This window comes from Squalius cephalus (assembly GCF_949319135.1).
Source record: "Squalius cephalus genome assembly, chromosome: 5".
NCBI classification, from domain to species: domain Eukaryota; kingdom Metazoa; phylum Chordata; class Actinopteri; order Cypriniformes; family Leuciscidae; genus Squalius; species Squalius cephalus.
In genome coordinates, this window is record NC_137126.1 from 31,066,494 (window position 1) to 31,087,363 (window position 20,870).

General features: G+C 37.8%; 1 protein-coding gene across 6 annotated transcripts; it reads left to right on the forward strand.

Moving 5' to 3' along the window:
- The first annotated feature begins 4,784 nt into the window (after positions 1 to 4,784).
- On the forward strand, positions 4,785 to 18,093 carry glipr2 (GLI pathogenesis-related 2). Of its 6 annotated transcripts, none has more exons than XM_079872547.1 (13): positions 4,785 to 5,314; positions 11,361 to 11,387; positions 11,675 to 11,884; positions 12,300 to 12,377; positions 12,459 to 12,641; positions 12,872 to 13,000; positions 14,130 to 14,339; positions 14,538 to 14,615; positions 14,694 to 14,876; positions 15,139 to 15,261; positions 15,945 to 16,163; positions 16,272 to 16,349; positions 16,528 to 17,955. In XM_079872547.1, exons 2-13 carry the CDS (start codon positions 11,381 to 11,383, stop codon positions 16,686 to 16,688), a joined length of 1,659 nt encoding a protein of 552 aa, XP_079728673.1. In that variant the 5' UTR covers positions 4,785 to 5,314; positions 11,361 to 11,380; the 3' UTR covers positions 16,689 to 17,955. The 6 variants fall into 6 exon arrangements, with proteins under 6 accessions (XP_079728673.1, XP_079728672.1, XP_079728671.1 ...); XM_079872546.1 differs by having other exon boundaries at positions 5,020 to 5,314; positions 14,127 to 14,339; positions 16,528 to 18,093; XM_079872545.1 differs by having other exon boundaries at positions 5,065 to 5,314; positions 11,672 to 11,884; positions 14,127 to 14,339; positions 16,528 to 18,093.
- Positions 18,094 to 20,870: the final 2,777 nt, after the last annotated feature.

Consider the following 20,870-nt stretch of genomic DNA (forward strand, 5'->3'; position numbering starts at 1 on the left):
GTTAGCCTAATCTGATTATGCTGGGATAGCCGATTCCAAGGGTGACGTTTACCTCCTGACATCTGTCCTGTAGTTTTATTCATTTTAGACGTATTGTTTATTATTGTCATGGACGAAGTCGATAACTGGAAGCCATGTTAATCTTGGAATAATACGGCCACCGTAGGAGTTAAAACGCCCTCGGAATTGAGAGGAACAGAAACAAATATTCACTGGGTAGTCATATATAATTTCACCGCTAGATGGGGGTAAAAATCACACAGTGTAGCTTTAAACACATATAAAAATGGAAGTAAATATTCAATTCCATTTAAAAAAAAAAACTATAATATGTTATAGTTTGCAAACTAATGCTAAAACTACAAAGGTTCTCATCAGTAGGCCAACATTATCTACAACCAAAACAGAATTTCACATTAGTTTATTCACATTTATTGTTAATGTAAACGCGTTGCTCGTTGGCATATTTTAACTCGACAATTCAATAATCTAACAAAGTGTGTAAAATGAAACGTTAGCTCAGTTTACCGTGGTAAAGTTCGTTACCGCCATGTTGACGAGTAACGTTAGGCTAACCTTATAGGTTAAACTGGGCACAATCCTGTCAACACAAACAGAATGTTTTTTTTGTTTGTTTTTTTTTACCTTGCTTAGTGATGCGCCGTTATTTCTGACGTACAGCACTCCGAGTCCAAGCGCTCGTGCTATTTCTGACAAGGGACAAACAGGTTTGCATTTTGTATTAAAGGTCCGGTCGCTTCAATGTGTCCAATATAGACAGCCTCTGGCTATTGTAGCATTGTAGACACGCGGTGTAAGGCAAAATTAGGAAATAAAAAGCACGATGGAATGGTGCCAGCCAGAGAGGCCGTTACGTCAAATACAGTAGTATACAGCAAATTTAAAAAATACAGTAAGTCTCTGTATGTGGTGTTAGACAAATACAGTAGTATACAGCAAATTTAAAAAATACAGTAAGTCTCTGTATGTGGTGTTAGACAAATACAGTAGTATACAGCAAATTTAAAAAATACAGTAAGTCTCTGTATGTGGTGTTAGACGTCAGAAAATTCCCATGATGCAATGGGAATCACAGTTATTTACTGTAAAGAGAAATAGCAGTATAATACTGGGGGATTTAAAGTAAATAACTGTAGAAATTACAGAAAAGTCTAACAGTGTACAGGAAATAAAATCTAAACTGTTTTGTAAACCTCATACACTTTTAATTAACAACGTACCACAAATTGAGCGTCAGCGTCAGTTCTGGCAGGCCAAGTAGTCAAGACGCTGCTAACGCTATTGGCCAACAACACGGTCTCATCAGCTGATTCTGCTCAGCTGATCTGCATCAGGGCATCAGCTGTTCAACTTCCCTCGCTGCTAATGGCTACGCTCAAAACAGGACGCCCTATTTTAAGCAGATTCAGTTCGCTCCTAACTGCTTGATGCTGACTTCTCTGCAGCCCGCCACCTACCCAGCTCCTCCTTGTCGTGTATAACGTGGCATTTGCTTTTCTGTCATCGTTGCTGCTCTGTTCATATGGGGAATAGTTCAGCTCTCCCAGTCCTAAACTGTGTGAGCGTTCCCTAATGCTGCTGCTGTCCTCTGACTCTCTGCTATTTCATGGTGCTCATGAAAGGTCAGAGGACTCCCTGAACAGAGCCATACCGTCAAAATTTAATTCAGAATTTATCAACTTGAATTGCAATTTATTCAATAATTTCCTAAATCATTTTAATTGTCATGTGTGTTCTTGACTTAATGGACCTGTCAGAATGATCTTTAATATCAGGTTCAGGAATAATACTGTAATTAGGGTTTCCGCAGCAGGTCTTAATTCAGTGTGCCAGCAATTAGTGCTAATTGGACTGAATTAAATGGTTTGGCCTTTTTTCTGCCTCCCATTAATTTACTATAGCACAAGAATGGAGAATTTGAAGTTTTGTGTGCAAGTTCACACAGCTGTAGCAGAATAACCACGGGGATAGTTCATCACATGAACATGCACACATGTTGCACTAACGTTTGAGAACCTAAACGTTTCCAAATGAAGCCTCAAAAAGACAACCACAAGGTTTTATTTTTAAATGAAGCCTCAAGAAGATACAAAACTGGTTAGAGGTCAGGTGAAAACTTCTGTTGAGACCTTTCATACAGCAATATGTGCTGCCCACTAGTGGTTACATTACCATATATACAGTATTATGTTGTTGTACATGTTACATTATTAATTTCTTAAAATTATAATTATAATTATTATTTTTTGGTATATCACTTCATTGTTTATTTGGGTAACACTTTATTTCGATGGTCCACTTCAGACATTCTTTTAATTATAAGTAGCTTTTTTGCTAATACCGTAATGAGAGTTAGTAGTTTCTGTAAATATTAGGGATTACAGTGCAAAGCAAAGATTCATTTTGACAAAACAGCCTATTCACCTCCTTTAGCATATCCCCTTAAATAGGGGAAGTGTGTACATACATTTCCACAGGTGCTAAGCAAAAAACAAAATGATATATACACTGTAAAAAAGAATACATTGATTTTATTGATATCTAATTAATAAAAATGAGGCAACAGATTACAAGCAATATTATTAATTAAATTTAACAAATTAGAATTGAGTAATAATTAATCAAATGAATTCCTTAAAAGTTAACCATTTAAAATGAGTAAAATGTACAAAATATCTTTTATTGCCAACATTGAAGACACCTGATGTTAACAAGCAGAATCACTGAAGGAGAAAACCATAATTAAAGTCACCATTGTGGAGATCAGTGTGTGTTTTAGTTATGGGCTCTTGACCTTAAATTATTAACTTTAAGTTTTGTTTGGCTGCTGTACATGAGTTATAACAGCCAGATGAACAAAGAGAAAAGGTGATCTGATGGTGTTGGTTGTGTTTTAACATAATCATTATTTCACAATCATTAGACCTGAATCACTGAACTCATAGAGTGCAATTTATGAGTTAGGTTTACTTTATTAATTATAGCAGCACTGGCCTTGTACGGCATAATATTTTTTAACTTTTACAATGTAAGGCAAATAATTTCTAAAAAGTTTCTCTTACTTAAAAAGGAGACACACAGACATCAATAATCAGCCTGTGAATCTCAACAATGGTGACATTTATAAAGCATGTTGCAGTGCATTCTGGGTGCCACCAATCAAAACTCATTCATGGCTCCCATCATGCATTGCTGCATGAATAAATAATGAGCTTATGTTCAGAGGTGATCTGTTCTTCACCATTGCTGAGATTCATACGCAAAATCTTGATGTGTGTTTGTGCCTAAAAATTATATATATATATATATATATATTTTATTTTTATTTTGTATTTTTTTTTATTATTGATTTGATCATTTGGATTTCATTGAAAAGGCTAAAAATATTATACTGCTGTAATTAATAAAGTTAACTTAACTCATAAATTGGACTCTATATGAGTTCAGTGATTCAGGTCTAATGATTGTGAAATAATGATTATGTTAAATCACAACCAACACCATCAGATCACCTTTTCTCTTTGTTCATCTGGCTGTTATAACTCATGTACAGCAGCCGAACAAAACTTAAAGTTAATAATTTAAGGGTCAAGCGCCCAACTAAAACACACACTGATCTCCACAATGGTGACTTTAATTATGGTTTTCTCCTTCAGTGATTCTGCTTGTTAACACCAGGTGTCTTCAATGTTGGCAATAAAAGATATTTTGTACATTTTACTTATTTTAAATGGTTAACTTTTAAGGAATTCATTTGATTAATTATTACTCAATTCTAATTTGTTAAACTTAATTAATAATATTGCTTGTAATCTGTTGCCTCATTTTTATTAATTAGATACTAATAAAATCAATGTATTCTTTTTTACAGTGTATAAATAAATGTTCATACTACAGTTTTTTATCATTATACATCCATTGAACTTCTTACTCCTCACTTACTAGTATGTAGACAAGTTTAAACGTGTTTTAGTATGTCTACAAGAAACTTTCTTCACTTTTAGTCTTCATTTATACTTTTAAGGGAAAAATATGTTTTTCTTTAATGAGCTTTTCAACTTAACAGGTCAAAATCAGGTCAACCCAGACCAGAAACTCCTAAAAGATGCTTTGAACGACCTATATGTGAGATATAAATAGATAAAGGATATAAATAACCACCTTTAAACAAATGCTTTGGTGAAGCATCTAATGCGCCCAAGACTTTAGCATAGTGTATGTTATGAGCACATGCACCACCCACTGCATCACAGCTCAGACACAAGGTTTGAGAAAATGTATTCATATAGTACTTAGTATATCATAGTTCTTTTTATAGTACATGATTTAAATATGATTTTCCAATTCATCCATCCATTCTCCAAACTACTATGTATGTAGGGCTGCTGGGATGCAAAGAGCCTGTCCTGGTCCCGAAGATAAGGGAAGGAACACCTTGAATGGATGGCCAGTCCATCACAGTGATGATTCATGATTTTTTTGTGCACAAAATTACCTGTATCTGAAATAACTACTCATTGTGGGTGACAAAAGGAACAAAAACATAAGTGGAAATAACCGCAAATAGACAGGAAGTGCTGCTATCGCAACATGCAAGTGTAAGGACAACACTGAAAGAGAGAAGATTGCAGGCGTGAACATGAACAGAAGATATGCAATTTCACATGATAGAACAAGTCAGAGCTTTGTTTTCCTGTTCTTAATAGTATTAAAATTAGTTTGTAATGATGAGTGTGTGTGTGTGTGTGTGTGTGTGTGTGTGTGTGAGAGAGAAAAAGAGAGAGTTTGTCAGTTTGTGTGTGTGTGTGTGTGTGTGTGTGTGTGTGTGTGTGTGTGTGTACTTGTTTAACCTACATGAGGACCAAACGTCCCAACAAAGATGGGGACATTTGGTCAGGCACTAAAATCACACTAAAATAATGTTTGAATAAAAATGCTGAAAGTTTTCTGTGATGGGTATGGGGTAGGGTTAGTGTTAGGGTATAGAATATACAGTTTAGTATAGAAACCATTACGCCAATGGAGAGTCCACACAAAGATAGCGAAACCAAGTATGTGTGTGTGTGTGTATGTGTGTGCATGTATTTCAGAGGCAATCAAAACTGAAAACGTGGGTCCGTGTGTACAGTATAGGGCTCTTTCCTGGACAAGAGGCGTTGCAGCACTTAACAGATATATAGTGCGCAGATTTCACAGCTAGTCAGCAAGTTAGAGAGAACGAGAGAAAGAGAGGAAATAGACCGCTTTTGAAGAAAGACAAATTCCTGCATGCCTTGGTGAGACTTCAGGACAGGTATGTTTGTATTTTTTAAGACTATCTGTGAGCTATGTGTCAATGTGATTACCATTAAAAACAATCAATGTATACAGTGCCCTAATCAATTTTTCTTAAATAATCACACACACACACACACACACACACACACACACACACACACACACACACACACACACACACACACACGCACACACACACACACACACACAAACACTATTTTTCTTGAAATGCATGCATCAAACAGTGTACTGCCTGATACTTTCAATCACAATAGAGGAAAAGAGCCTGATACTGCAAACTTGCAGTACCAGGGATGTAGACACCAATTGCGTTTGTCTCAGTAATGCAGTTCCCTTTCGAGGTAGGTCTCTCGACATTGCGTCACTAGCTGACACTTTGGGGAAACAATGCTGAGGCCTAATTGAATCATGCAAATGAAACTGCATTAGCCAATGGTGAGGGTCAACTCGCTATTTAGCTCAGCATTGAGCGCTATTGCTCAGAATCTTTCTCCTTCACTCGGCTATGCTGTCTTCAAAAAGCCACTCATCACTCACCGTAGACATCCGCTCTTCATTGGACGGTGCCTGGACTGCCGTTCCTCTGCAACATTCCGGTTAGTATGACATCTTATAAATTATGCTACGGATAAGCTGTCTCCCCCTCCCCGTCTTAGAGCGGTGGTCTGTCTAGTTTACATAAAGCACAAAATGCTCCGTCCACATGCTATTCTCTCGCCAGTGTAAGGCTGGAAGCTTACGCTGCTATTTTGAACTAATAATCTGAACAAAATGCAGTTGAAGGATGACATGCATAATTCAGTTATTTATCTGACTCCAATATAATTAACCTGACTCCATTAAAGTTGTTGTTATTATTCTTTAATCTCTTATTCTACAAAGGTAAAAGTCTTAGAACTGATAGGAAAACATAGGATTTAACCTGAACGTTTAGATAACAAAATTGACAATCACTTAAAAGATTCTCAAAGCCTATAAAGCAGGCAAAGTTATTTATTAAGTTGCATGTTTAATTAAATAGACAGTAGAATTGAACAACATACTGTATAAAGAAATTAGTTGTAACAAATAATGCACTGCTGTGCAGAAGAGGCTATAAAAACCTTTCTCATAGCATGAGGTTATGCACTGGTGTAGAAGGGGTTTAAGCCTTTCTCCCAGATCAACAGTTCCCTTTCCTTCATATACCCTGTTTAAAGCATTGTTAAGCATGAGTGGAATACCAACACCAAAACCGTCCGACAGGAAACCAAAAGATGAGGCAAATGGGTAGTGATCAAGAAGGAGAGAAGAACATTAACATATTCTCCTCAATGCATGTTTAAGCAACAGTACCTAGATTGTACATTAGGATAATTTAATATCTCTATTAAGTTCATCACCATTCAGTTCTGTTTATAAGCTGTCAGATGAGACCGAACATGGCATAGTTGCATGTTAGAACACACTAGTAGATAAACAGTATGTAGTGGAAAGCACATATGTCCTGTTAAGCAAATTGTACAGATGTGTCATTGAGGTGTAAATGACTCTGTCTCTCCAGACAGAACCATTCTGTGCCTGGAGTGTCCCAACAGTCCACAATCAGCATATTGTGGACTCCCTTGCATTAGCATACAAGTGATGTTGAAGGCCATTGTGCCACGTTAAATTCACATGTATACTTTTAAAGGGATTTCTGAAGTACTTGGGCAATAAAGAGTTCTGCCCACATTTGCTCAGCCCTACACGGCTTTGCCTCTGTTTTCAGTGCTTTTTCTCTATGCGCAGTGGACTGTGCGACTTTTGTCTAGCCCAGTCTCAACTCCTTGTATTGGGCCCGAGCAAGCTATGAAACCAGAAACCGATGTGACAAAGCTGGAAGACAGAATTCAGAGGGTGCTTCTATATCAGAAATGTCTATAATGCAATATCATACAAAGCACAGATTGCCCCGTTTCAACTGTGTTATGAAGCTGTGAAATGCCCCAGCGTTACGATTACATTATCAATTCGCTCCCTCAAACTGCTTACACGGAACAGATCCTCTGGCAAGTCTACTTATGTATTCAGATAGGCTTCATGACAAGTGTTTCTGAGGTTGCTTCATAGACACAGTGTGCCACTTCGCTGTCCCTATGAACAAGCAAACATTTCTGTGTACATTCATGAAATGTTAGCCTAGAAATCTAGACGCACCCTAGCGGCAGCAAAATTTATTTTGCAGCCAGGGTAGTCTAGCAACTCTCCGTTGACTTTCGGAGCTGTAAAAACCTAAATTGGGTCAGGCCAATCACATCGTGTATAGAGTAGGCGGGGCGGGCTTAACATAATGACGACAGAGTTGCGACGGTTCCCTGCTACTTGAAAACAAAGAATGACAGCTGCTGCTGGAGAACAGTCTTTCGAATCGGCTTTGGCCGTGACTCTGGAGGACTTTGAGTTAAAGGGGGGGTGAAATGCTATTTCATGCATACTGAGTTTTTTACACTGGTAAAGAGTTGGATTCCCATGCTAAACATGGACAAAGTTTCAAAAACTAAGTTGTACGTTTGAAGGAGTATTTTTGTTCCAAAAATACTCCTTCCGGGTTGTCACAAGTTTCGGAAAGTTTTTTTCGAGTATGGCTCTGTCTTACGTAAGATAGGGCGGAATTTCCTTATATGGGTCCTAAGGGCACTTCTCCGGTAAGATCGCGGCCGCGCGCGCACTCGTAGACTAGAGCAAGAGAGTGAAAGCAGTTCGCCATCAAAGCGCCCTGCCCGGCTTTTGGGAAGTCAATGTCACCAAAGAAGTGTGTTTTTGGTTGCCAGGGCAAGACAACCCTGCACAGATTCCCAAAGAACCCGGCGTTAAGGCACCAGTGGATGGAGTTTGTTTTTCTGAGCATAAACGGAGTTGTGTAAGACTGTTGTTCCCTGCATTTCGACGATGATTGTTTTATAAACAAAGCCCATATCGACGGATTTGCAGATCGTCTAATGCTTAAGGATCGAGCAGTCACAATGATAAAGGTTGGCGGTCGTGCGTTGGAACCGGACGGTGAGTAAAACTGTTTGTTGAACAAATGTCTCTGTGTGTTGTCACTAGCTTGGCGCGTTAGCACAGCTAAGCTTCGCCCACAGGGCCCGCCCCCAGCCGCTCGGTTTTTTTCCGGAAAGACTCGGTACAGCCTATCTTTCTGTTAAAAATTTAATAAAACAAAAGACTTTTTGGAGATATGAAGGATGCAATATTACTCTATAGGTACTCAAGATTAACAGGACATTGAGTGAAAATGAGCAGTTCACCCCCCCTTTAAGTTTTTCTTTGAGAAAAGAGCAAAGAATGGCACTTAAGTCATTCTTAAAAAAGGAAGATGTGTTCGTAGTTTTGCCGGCCAGATTCAAAAGTTGAATCTATAAACTAACGTTAGCTCCGCTGTTGGGAAAACGCTCTGGTTGGTTGAAGCGCTCCTATTGCGTGCAGAGGGAATTTGAAAGACAGCCGTTTATCCCGCCCCTCGGATTGAGCCGTGTCTATGGTGATTTGCCAGACCTAACATCTTGATGTAGGTCTGGCTTGCCAGGCTAATGAAATGTGTGATCACATCTCTAAAATGAGTGGAGTTCTCGTGCTGAATGATTGACTAATCATGTTTCATTTAGGGAGTGTGTCTTCTTAGGAAGTGGAGTTGGGCTTTATTTTAGCATGGGTCCACCTTTCACTATTGGCCGACGCTGGTCATGTGTGTGATGCTGGCCAATAGTGAGCCTACGTTCTGACGTACAACCCAGAAGCGCTGCGCTGTTACACCACGTGAACTCACTCAGAGGCCCACACAGAGGAAAATGAATAGTTGAATAAAGTCGTTATTTTTGTTTGTTTTTTTGCTCACAAAAAGTATTCTCGTCACTTGATAAACTTAAGGTTGAGCCACTGTTGTCACTTGGACTATTTTATCAATGTCTTTACCAACTTTTCGGTTAAGTTAACTTATCGGCAGATATCGATTACCTAGCAGCCTATGAAGGAGAGAGCCAGCTCTCAGATTTCATCAAAAATATCTTAATTTGTGTTCTGAAGATGAACGAAAGTCTTACGGGGTTGGAACTACATGAGGGCGAGTAATTACTGACAGAATTTTCATTTTTGGGTGAACTAACCCTTTAATATATTATTATAACTCATATAAATTATAACCTCTGTTGCTCTGGCTTAAAGGATAACGGTATAGTGATTTATGATTTATGTGCACTCCTGACGCAAATTAATAAATTACTGTCACTTTAACATTTTTATTGTAAAACATTGGTCAAATATCGATGCTGGATTCTTAAGTCTTTAAGTAAAGACCAAACATTTGCTTCTGTCATGATACTTTTGTGATCTAGCTAGTTTTCAGTCAGCTGGTGAAATGGTGAGGTTGTGTGACATCGTTCTATGGAGGTATGTTAAGGGCAGATTTTAGGGTAGTGCTGTGGGGCTACTGGCCCGACACTGGAAACGCAACTTAATTTTGGCCTCGGTGCTTGAGTTCCAAGGCTATCAGCATGTTTTTAGCCCTGGCTCGCACTGGGCCAACAGTGGAAGTGGAAAAGCGGCTACTAGTCTGACACCGTGGCTTTAGTCCTGTGTTGGGTGGTGCTGAAGGCACTGGCGCCATCTTGGCCGATGGCCGACCTAAGGGAGACCTGCGCTCTCCTGCTTGCTTATACTCACTTGCTATGGCATGTGTTTATGCTCATTCCCGTTTAGATTTGTGAATTTTGTCGTTTTTACACGGCCGGTATTTTATACGATCCCCAAAGCATCAGCTAGTGACGCAATGTCAAGAGACCTAACTTGAAAGGTACTGTCATTTTACTCAACATAACCATGGTTCCCTAAGAGTAGGGAATGAGGCATTGCTTCAGCTTTTTCTGAGAAAGGAATTTCCCCAAAGTGTCAGCTAGAGACGCAATGTCTTGTTCCTTACCCTCAGGGAACCATGGTTACGTTGAGCAACCTGATATGTTTCTGCCAGTCTTCAGTCAATGCAAATTGACTGTTCATTCCTGTAAGGCATGTTCTGTGGTTTCGAGTTTTCAGTTCCACTTAATTTTAATGCAATCTGACTATATGCAAATCACAACCCGTATCATATCCTGCAGTTGAGTCTAGCTGTCCTTCTAGAACTTTAATGTCCAAGGGTGTCACAAGAAAAACCAGTCTTGCGACAGTAAAATTTGTGCTCTTTCACTGAATGACTGAGCAGCACCAGAGTTTCCGGTCACATGTACTCAAGTACACAAGCACACAGACACCTTATCACGGAAAAAGGAAATGAAACATTTTCATGTGCAAACCCTAAGTATAGTTAAAGGTTAAATTCTGTCAAATGGAAAAACAAACTGGTTTACATTCCTGACTGTCTCCTAGGGTCACAGAGAGCATACAATGACTTGGTTATTTTGACAACAAACACAAAATGTTAGCCTATGTTAGTTTAATTATTTTAACATCAACAGAAGTGTATTGTGAATAGGTTAAAATATGAATGTGTCTGTAAGTATGCATGACAAGCAAGATCATCTCCAGTCTACTGAATGAAGATACTGGTCTTATTATATATTATATCGTTTGCCATTTAGCTTTAGTCTGAGCACTTTAGTTGTACAGTATGTCATGATCACTCACTGACGCAGTTGTCAGTGCAAACACTTCTTATTCCAAGTCTACAAGAGATACTTAAAGAAAACATCTAAAATAAAAATGTAAAAAAAAAAAAAACTCAAAGGTATTCAATCAAAATGAATATTACACAAATCGAATATCTTGGGATGGCTGCGTTATTATAAGAGTGTAATGTTTCTATTTTTTTTTTACATTTTATTTAATAAAACTAACTATGAGTCTAACTCATGGTTTGCAAAGTGAACAGAGTAGGCTATACTTCTATTTACTCCATGTAACTGAATAGATTTAAAAACATATCCATGGGAGTGGTTCAGATATTCTGTTGTGACATTGGTCTCTTTGAAAATTTTCACTGTGGTGTAACTGCCGTGTTGATGTGGTTTTTTTGTTGTTTTGTTTTTCAGTCTCTCGCATAGCTTTATCTATGGCAGGTGAGTCTAGAAAACTTTTACCAAACTCAAATCTATTTTCCAATTATAACTCTCTCTATTTTTGGTGCGCCAGCATTAAATAATTAATACTTGTATTTATTTAATAATAATGTATTGATTTAACATTTTAGTAGCATTTATAGTTTAGTAGTTTTAACATTTAGCCTAGTTTATCAAAACTCGTCCAACGATAATGATGTAGAGCATCTAAGAGTAATTGAAATAAACTTTTTAACTTAATTTGATTTTGTTTCAGCGCATTATTAAACTATGCTCTTCTCTAGCAGACAGCAGCTTTGAAGCTGAGTTCCTACAGGCTCATAACGCGTACCGCAGACAGCACGGAGCCCCGCCGCTCACCGTAAACAAAAACCTCTGCAGCTCCGCACAGGCATGGGCGGAGCATCTGCTGTCAATCAAGACTCTCAAACACAGCAACAATGACTACGGAGAAAATCTTTATTATGCCTGGAGTTCAGCTACCAAAAAACTCACAGGTCAGCTTTCTGCTCTCAAAATTAGTACATGAAAGTCAAATTATTTTAATTGGGTAATCAAACCTCCCATAAATGTAACCAGTCTTTTGACCAGGGGGGCTGCGTTTCACAAAAGCTTCGTAAGCGTCACCAATGGTTTCTACTACGATCAAACGCTTTTGAGAAACGCAGCCCAGGACAGTCATATCAAGTCAGACCGACCTTGGTCAAGTGGGGTGCACTAGAATTAGATGCCATTGCAGGCATTCTCAATTGTCAAAACTTTGTAATTTAATTACAAGACACTATACGATGGAGATAAAGCATTTGTGTTGTCTTTTAATACATTAGTATTGCGCACTGTGAACCAATCCAGTGGTGTTTTGATACGGCAGAAACAATTAGCCCTACATCCCTTTTTCTCTGCTTTCTACAGGACGTGAGGCAGTGGAAAGCTGGTACAGAGAAATTAAGGACTACAACTTTAGTAGGCCGGCATTCTGCTCCAAAACAGGTGAGTCTGTCTGTAAACACTCTGGGTGGTTAAGTTGGCTCTAGTCTCTTTTACAACACTGACTCCTGGTGGTTTCTCCAGGTCACTTCACACAGGTCGTGTGGAAGGACACGAAGGAGTTGGGAGTTGGACTGGCTACTGATGGGAACACAACTTTCGTAGTGGGTCAGTACCTTCCAGCAGGAAACATCACAAATGGGGGTTATTTTGAAAAAAATGTCCTACCGACAGGCTCCAAAGTAGACTCAAAGCCCTCTGGTACAAGTGAGTACACTTTCAATTGAATGGTTATTTCACAGTATCCATGTCATGATATTTATGAAGACATTTGTTTCATGTTTTTTTTCTATATCCTTAATATTACACATTATAAATAATAAGAATTATTTTTATTATTAAATTATTAATAAAATGTTACAGAGTACTTCAAAAATTAGATATAGTTGATGTTCATTACAGTATAGTAAACATGTGATTTATCTGGCAACATTCAGCTGACAAAGTGGGTCCAACGCCTGGTGTATCGGGCATTCCTTCAAACAGAGCACCCTCAGCTCCTCGCAGTTCTGAAATATCACCATCAGGAGGCAGAGGGGATCTTCATGTGCCAACCAGCTTAAAAGGTAAGTTCAAGGGATAGTTCACCCAAAAATGAAAATTAATTACTCGCCCTCATGTCGTTTGCAAACCCGTAAGACTTCGGAACACAAATAAATGTGCATGTTACGCAGCGCGTTTGAGCTTCAGCAAGAAACCAATGAGGTTTGTTATTGCGCGTCAAGCAGGTTCGGTTGAGTTTCTGTTTATGTCCGCTGATCAATGTTTGAATGTGAATAAAAGCCTAAATTATATCTGTTTATCATATAAAGCAATCGAGTCTCATCAGAAAATTTGGACTAAACCACTCAATTCATATGGATTAGTTTTACGATCTCTTTATGAACTTTTTGAAGCATCAAAATGTCAGTTGCATAGCTGTCTATGGAGGGAAAGAAAGCTCTAAGATTTCATCAAAAAGATCTTCATTTGTGCTCCGAAAATGAACGAAAGTCTTACGGGTTTGGAACGACATGAAAGGGAGTAAGTAATGACAGAATTTTCATTTCTGGGTGAACTAACCCTTTAAGTTTGGTGAGGGAAAGGTACCTAAAAATCAATGCAATTTGTTTAATCTAAATGTTGTATAATTATGAATAAATGGCCATTAAATATATTTCAAATTGTGCAGCTTTTCTTCTCAGCATCTTTCCAATGGTGTCCTCTTTAAACAAATGCAAACACACAGGTTAAAATGCACCTTTTGGCATATTTATCTGTCTAGCCATAATGCAAATGAAATGTGATAGTCCATTCTTTCTTTGTAATAATGTTGTTTTATGGTTTCTGAAACAGCATGTGCACCTCAATAGACCTTATTCACAGCAGTGAATAAGGTCAGACAAGGACAGACATACATCTCTTCAGTGGGCTGTCTTTATCCTTTCAGTCAGCATGAAATGTGCTATCTGCAATTCAAATAACTATTTATACAAGATACAAGATATATTTATTATCATATGCACAGTAAAATTCTTATTTTGCAGTCTCCCTTACACAAAAATATACAATATAAATACAAACAGTGAAAAAAAGTGCAAATGTGTATTGTGCAACAATCAAGATAAACAGTCAGTAAGATAATGGGGAGTTCATATTTTAATGTTTTGTTCAGTAATCTCAATTTTTTTCTACCTTTATGTTTGTGTGTAGCAGACAACGGCTTTGAAGCTGAGTTCCTACAGGCTCACAATGCATATCGCAAACATCATGGAGCCCCGCCGCTCACCATAAACAAAAACCTGTGCCGCTCCTCACAGGAGTGGGCCAAACACCTGCTGTCAATCAAGACCCTCAAACACAGCAATGGAGATCATGGAGAAAATGTATATTACGCTTGGAGCTCAGCTAACAAACAACTCACAGGTCAGAGTTTAGTAGCTACTTTGTCTGTATCATTTGCTAATGTTTCGCTTGCTCACTTTTCAGTCAGGCATCTTAAATGTGAAGAAAAAATTGGAGCTTGGGTTATTTATTTTAAAGCAACCATTATTTCATTACCAGTTGTGTGTCTCATGATCTTGTTTGCACGTTTTGAAAATCGCGTGTTTGTAATTTCTACAGGACGTGAGGCAGTGGAAAGCTGGTACAGTGAAATTAAGGACTACAACTTCAGCAGGCCTGGATTCACCTCCAAAACAGGTGAGTCTATCTGTAAACACTCTGGGGTGGTTAGACGTTTGCTCTAGTCTCTGTTCTGACATCTGGTGGTTTCTCCAGGTCACTTCACACAGGTGGTGTGGAAGGACACGAAGGAGTTGGGAGTTGGACTGGCCACTGACGGGAACACAACTTTTGTGGTGGGTCAGTACCTCCCAGCAGGAAACATCAGCAATGCTGGATATTTTGAAAGAAATGTCCTAGCGGCAGGTTCCAAACTCGACTTCAAATCCACCCCATCTGGTGAGTCTGATATACATGTGCAGGGATATAATACTTAATATATTTTGTATGATTATTGTATAAAGTAGATGTAGATTGAAAGTATGACTATTTATTATTAATACATATATATCCAATTTGTAATTATATTTATTGTGTAATTATAAATAATATATAAATTAATTAAATTAAAATATTATATATATTCAATATAATTCAATTATATTTAACTCTTATTATATAATGTTCACAGAAAGTTTTAAACATATTTTTTGGTGTTCAGCTGACAGAGTTGGACAAGCACTTGCTGCTCTCAGCATCAAGTCAAACCAACTGCCTTCATCATCTCACAGTTCTGGACCAGCACCATGTAAGAGTCAGTCTCCACAGAGCAGCAGCTCAGAAGGTAAGCATTGAGGACATGAATACCTCAAGAAACTATGGAGGACTATTTTCTGCCATATAAGAACATAATGCATGCTTTGATGAATCAGTTAAGTCAAAATTATGAAATTATGAGATTATTATTTTAATTTTTTTACATTTTATCTCATAATTTCAATTTATGTCACAATTTCGATTTAGTATGTCATAATAAAGATTTTTTTCCCCGTTATGTAGCAGAAATGGACTTCCACAAGAAACAGAATTGTTTGTTTTATAGTAGGTTTACTATGAGTAAACTATTATAACGATTTTCTGATCATCACAGCACACTATTGTTTAATAAAACAATGCTTGTTTTTTTAAGTGGTTTTGCATCGATTTGAATTCAGCTGAATAAATGCAGAATAAATGCTTCCTTTCATGCCAACATGTACTTACTCAAAAACTATTAGTAGTTTTAATGAGTAGTTACCAGTAATTGGTCATTAGTTTGAGAAAATCAGCTCCTACAAAGACTGCTTTGTGGAACACTTGCAATTAAACATAATAAAGGCACACAGTCAGGTCCATTGTTTTCATCGATGTATAAAGCTGTGCACAAACTTATTTGAAATCATGTGAAAAATGACGTCAAAAAGACCAAAGCCTTTCAACTCAAAAGTGTCTTCAGGATTAACAGCTTTTTCTTTTCCTGTGATAAAGGTGAGATCTTGTCCCAGTTTCGTCAGTCTCTGCTTGAAGCTCAAAATGATTACCGGCGGCAACATGGGGCACGGCCTCTCTCGCTGTGCCCCATCCTCAGTAAAGAGGCTCAGGATTGGGCAGCACATCTGATTAGCATTAACGCCCTGAAGAACAGCGGCAAAGGTCACGGAGAGACTATGTCTTACAAATGGACATCCAACATGGTGCATCCAACAGGTAAATTGGTTATTCCCCCAAATGGGCCTCTATATAAGAAACTATAGCACACCAGAATGATAAAGTTAATAAAAAAAATATTAATAATATATATATTTTTAACTATAGGAAAAGAGGTTGCTGAATCATGGTACAAAGAAAATGTAAAGTACAACTTTGCAACTCCTGGCTTTCAGAGTGGAACTGGTAGGTTATTCATTTTGATATCAACTGAAGAGGTTAAACGGTTAAAGCTGTAAAATATTATAGAAAATATCGATTCAATATGTACGTTTATGTTAAAATACAGATATATGTACAGACAATATATATCACAAACCATAATTACAAATTTACACCTGAAAAAACTTTTATATGTGCACAGGTAACTTCACCCAGATGATCTGGAGGTCTACAGACCAGGTTGGGGTCGGCCTGGCATCAGATGGAAAGGGCAAGTTCATCACTGTGGCCTTTTACAAACCTGCTGGCAACGTCACCAACCCTGGTTACTTCCAGGATAATGTCAAACCTGCTGGGAGGTGATCTGCTGAATGAGAAAGATTAAGAAGGTTTATCCATTTTACCAATGAACAAAAATAATTTAAAAAAATCAGAATGTGGGAATTTATCTATGTTATTATTCATATGTAAACAGAAAGTCAGTCAACAGAATATATTGCATGTACAAATACATCAGTTCACAAATGTCAACTGCACCTTTGACAATATGCTTGTTTTAATGGTTCTGATATACATATAAATCATTTGCTAAGGTGATATCCACTCATAGGGCCCTATCTTGCGCCTAGCGCAATTGACTTTGTACACCGACGCATGTATCATTCCTATTTTGCACCCGACGCACAGCGGACTTTTCCCTCGACAGACGCACATCGGTAAATTAAGGAATGAACTTGCGCTCCCGGGGGTGGTTCAGCGAAAAGAGGAGGCGTGTTCCGGCGCAAACGTTCCCTGGTGCTATTTTGCAGTTCCAGAAAACAATTCCGCCACAGACCAGGAAAAACCTAGTCTAAAGTCAGTGGCGCGTTCTGATGCTATTTTAAGGGCGCATGCTTGGCCATAATGTAGCGTGTGTGCACAACGCGCATTCACTTTGCTTCTCTCATCTACACACAGACGCAGGCAGCAGTTGCCATTTTTGCAAACCATACATAATTACAAGGAAAAATATTCCACATGAGGGAAATCATTGTGGTGTCCATGAGAAGTGAAAAAATAGGCATAAATCTAGCTTACACATTTACAAAAATGATTATACGCCTGTTTAACCGAAGCTAATTTGGGTGGGTTTCTCCCATCCCCAAACAATGTCACTTCTCTGTCTTTTACGGCCCTGACAAGAACGTCGGTCTCCTCGGCTGTGAACCGCTCCTGGCGTGCACCTGGCAAATCCGCCGTTATAATAGCAATCCACCATGGAACAAGCACGCCTGCTTTTAAAGGGAATGTGAGATAACGCTCTGATTGGTTTAATTCACGTTATGCCCAAACCACACCTATGAGTAATGTAGCTACTTCAGACCAACCCATTTGAGATTTGCGTTGGGCTCAAGAGTCATTTATCCCTCCAGTATTATATCAACAGTGCCCACAAAGTGCTTCAGATCCGCCCACAAAGTTACTTGCGTTTCAGATCGTTAAAATAGGGCCCATTGTGTTTATATGTGCTCTTGAATGATACAGGAATTTTTAAATGGGGAATTTCTTATATAGAAAGAAAGTGTGATAAATAAAGAAAATCAACATATATTTTGACACAAAATAATCATTAAATGAATGCAAATGTTCTGTCCATGTAGTTATTTATCTTAAATGCAGTCTATGGTGTGATGTGACAAAAATAATTTTATAAACAACAATTTAATATTATATATTTTCATATCTTAAACTTCAGCTTTCATCAGATATATAAAAATACTGAAATGCTAACAAGTCTATTACCTCTTCCCCAAACACTCAAACACATTTGCATAAATTGCATTCTCATACACAAATCATTGACATTTTGCATCTAGATGTGAATGCTTTTCTTGCACAGCTCCAGAGAATTTGGGTGGGAATGCAAAACTGAAATGCCAGGGTGTCATGTTGTGTTAACATCTTATCACATTGTGTTGCTGGAGGAAATGATAAATATAATTTATAGATGCCCTCATTCATGAATAGCATGAAGGTCAAACAATTCAATTCAATTCAAACAAGGTCAAACAAATTGTCTGATAAACTGAAATGCATATATACCTTTATGGGTGCCATTTTGTTTAAATACAGCACGCTTTGGCCAAAACTAAAATAATAAAACTACCTTATCAATAATATAATTCGCCTTTAGGATAAAAGTATGATTTTTAAAAATAACATAAGAACATTGCATTGTAAAACACGAGTATGCAAAAGAGCCTCAAGTTGCCAACATTATGCAAGGCTGGCATTGAGGACTTATTTAGGTCCATGCATTTGTTAATACAATTTGATTTGATGGTGTTTTGGGGTCTATCCTAACTGCAAAAGAACAAGGATATAAACATATTAATTTATTTATATTGATCCTTGGCCATGAAAATATAGTGCATACAGTTGAATGAGGCAACAGATACAGTGTGGGGAGAGTTTCTATAGTACTGCTGCCGTTTCTATAGAGCTGTTTTTGTTGTGCATGGAGGAGGATGTTTTCCAGCTAGGTTATCTTTCCTCAGAGGGATCACCAGCAACAGTAAGGGAATGAAAACAGGATCAAGCCTTGCCAAAATAACCAGTAAACCTGAGTGTCTGGTACACGAGACTAAAAAATATTTCTATACTTATGTGTCTAGTCAACTTAAACTAAAAAAGGTGAAATCACAGTGTTTCAGGTCAAAAGCTGCAGGAAGGTATTCATCCTTATGTCCCACTTTTTTGCGTATTCAAAGTGTGTGTGTGTGTGTGTGTGTGTGTGTGTGTGTGTGTGTGTGTGTGTGTGTGTGTGTGTGTGTGTGTGTGTGTGTGTGTGTGTGTGTGTGTGTGTGTGTGTGTGTGTGTGTGTGTGTGTGTGTGTGTGTGTGTGTGTGTGTGTGTGTGCGTGCATGCGTGCAAGGCAGCTGCTGCCAGTGTTGCTACACTTTGAATGTTAATCAATAATGCAGTGCATAGTTTTGCTTACACACATGCACAGACAACCTCTCAAGTTCATACTTTCCCAATCCCTGAGGGAGTACCTCACACCAGTTCCCTAGTTTTCATGAGCCTTGCTGCATATTGAGCAGAGGACACACATTATTACATATCAAATAATAACTACTAATATCTCAGAAACCTACAATACCATTCACAATTTTGGGGGCCGGTAAGTATTTTTAATGTTTTTAAATGGTCGCCAAGGCTGAATATATCACTATAATTTAAAATAACTGTTTTCTATTTTAATATATTTTAAAATGTAATTTATTCCTGTGATGGCAAAGCTGAATTTTCCGTAGCCATTTTCCAAAATTCATAGTCACATGATCCTTCAGAAATAATGCTGATTTGGTGCTCAAGAAACATTTCTTATTATTATTATTACAGATGAAACAGTTTTGCTGAAACTATCCAGTTGTGTCATAGAATCTTGCGTCCTTTAATCTAATAACATTATTTTGACCTTGTGATCTGTCAAAATGCTGATGAGTAGACTTGATTATTATAATACAAATGTTGTACGTTATACATCAACAACTATACTGCATAATGCATCGTAAGCTCTGCTGTTGAAATTCATTCTGCATGCCTTCGTCATTAATCCTATTTCATTTTGTTCAGCCTACGTGTGCTTCTGTCATAGCATGCATGAACTGAATCCCCTCTATAAGGATGTATGACACCTCAGATACTCATAATTAATTAATCGATGCTGTGCATCCCACTTGTGCTGAGACACTCAGTGCTTCAGGGATGGCAGCACAATATTGGCCTACACAAATACTTGGTTGTATTGGAAATTTGCTTCAGCAAGGAACAATTTACTGGCCAAGTTTTTTTTTTGTGTGTGTGTGTGTGTCGATTTAAATAAAGAGGTGAAACAGGGTCAAAGATATCAAAGCTCTCATTCAGTTATTTTCATCAACAGCTATAGATCTTTATCAGAATGGGTCAACTAGAGGCATATAGGGTTTGTTCTTATTCAGAAAATACAAAGACGTACTGTATAAATGAAGTGGGCTATATGTTTTTTGTGATCTCTATTTGAAAAGATGCATATCTTAAACAATGAGCAGATTAGGATGTGGACAGTAATGCTTGCACTACAGCAAAATAGGCCAATTGTTATTATTTTACATTTTGGTCAATCATTTGTATGAATTTGTAATCTCGTTTATATATTTTCATTCGATGTGCTTACGCTCCATTGACAGTCCATACAAGCAAACATGAAAATGGTTAATATTACAACCATGAAACCATTAACATAACACAGTCTGAAAAAGAAAATGGATCCTTTTTGTTTCTAAATGTCAGCCAAAGATGTTTATAATTAGTAACATAAATTACTTGAAAAAGAGTATGGCTTTACCCTATGGTCTTTACAAGTAACTCCCCAGCCATGACATACACTGATACTTTTCAGAGACTTCAAATCCCAGCAAAACTGCTTAATGCAGTTACTTCAGTTAATTCTTTTTTTTTTTCCTCATATGAATTTGAGCTTATATGAAGCTGATTTAAAATATAATATATAGCAAGCGCATT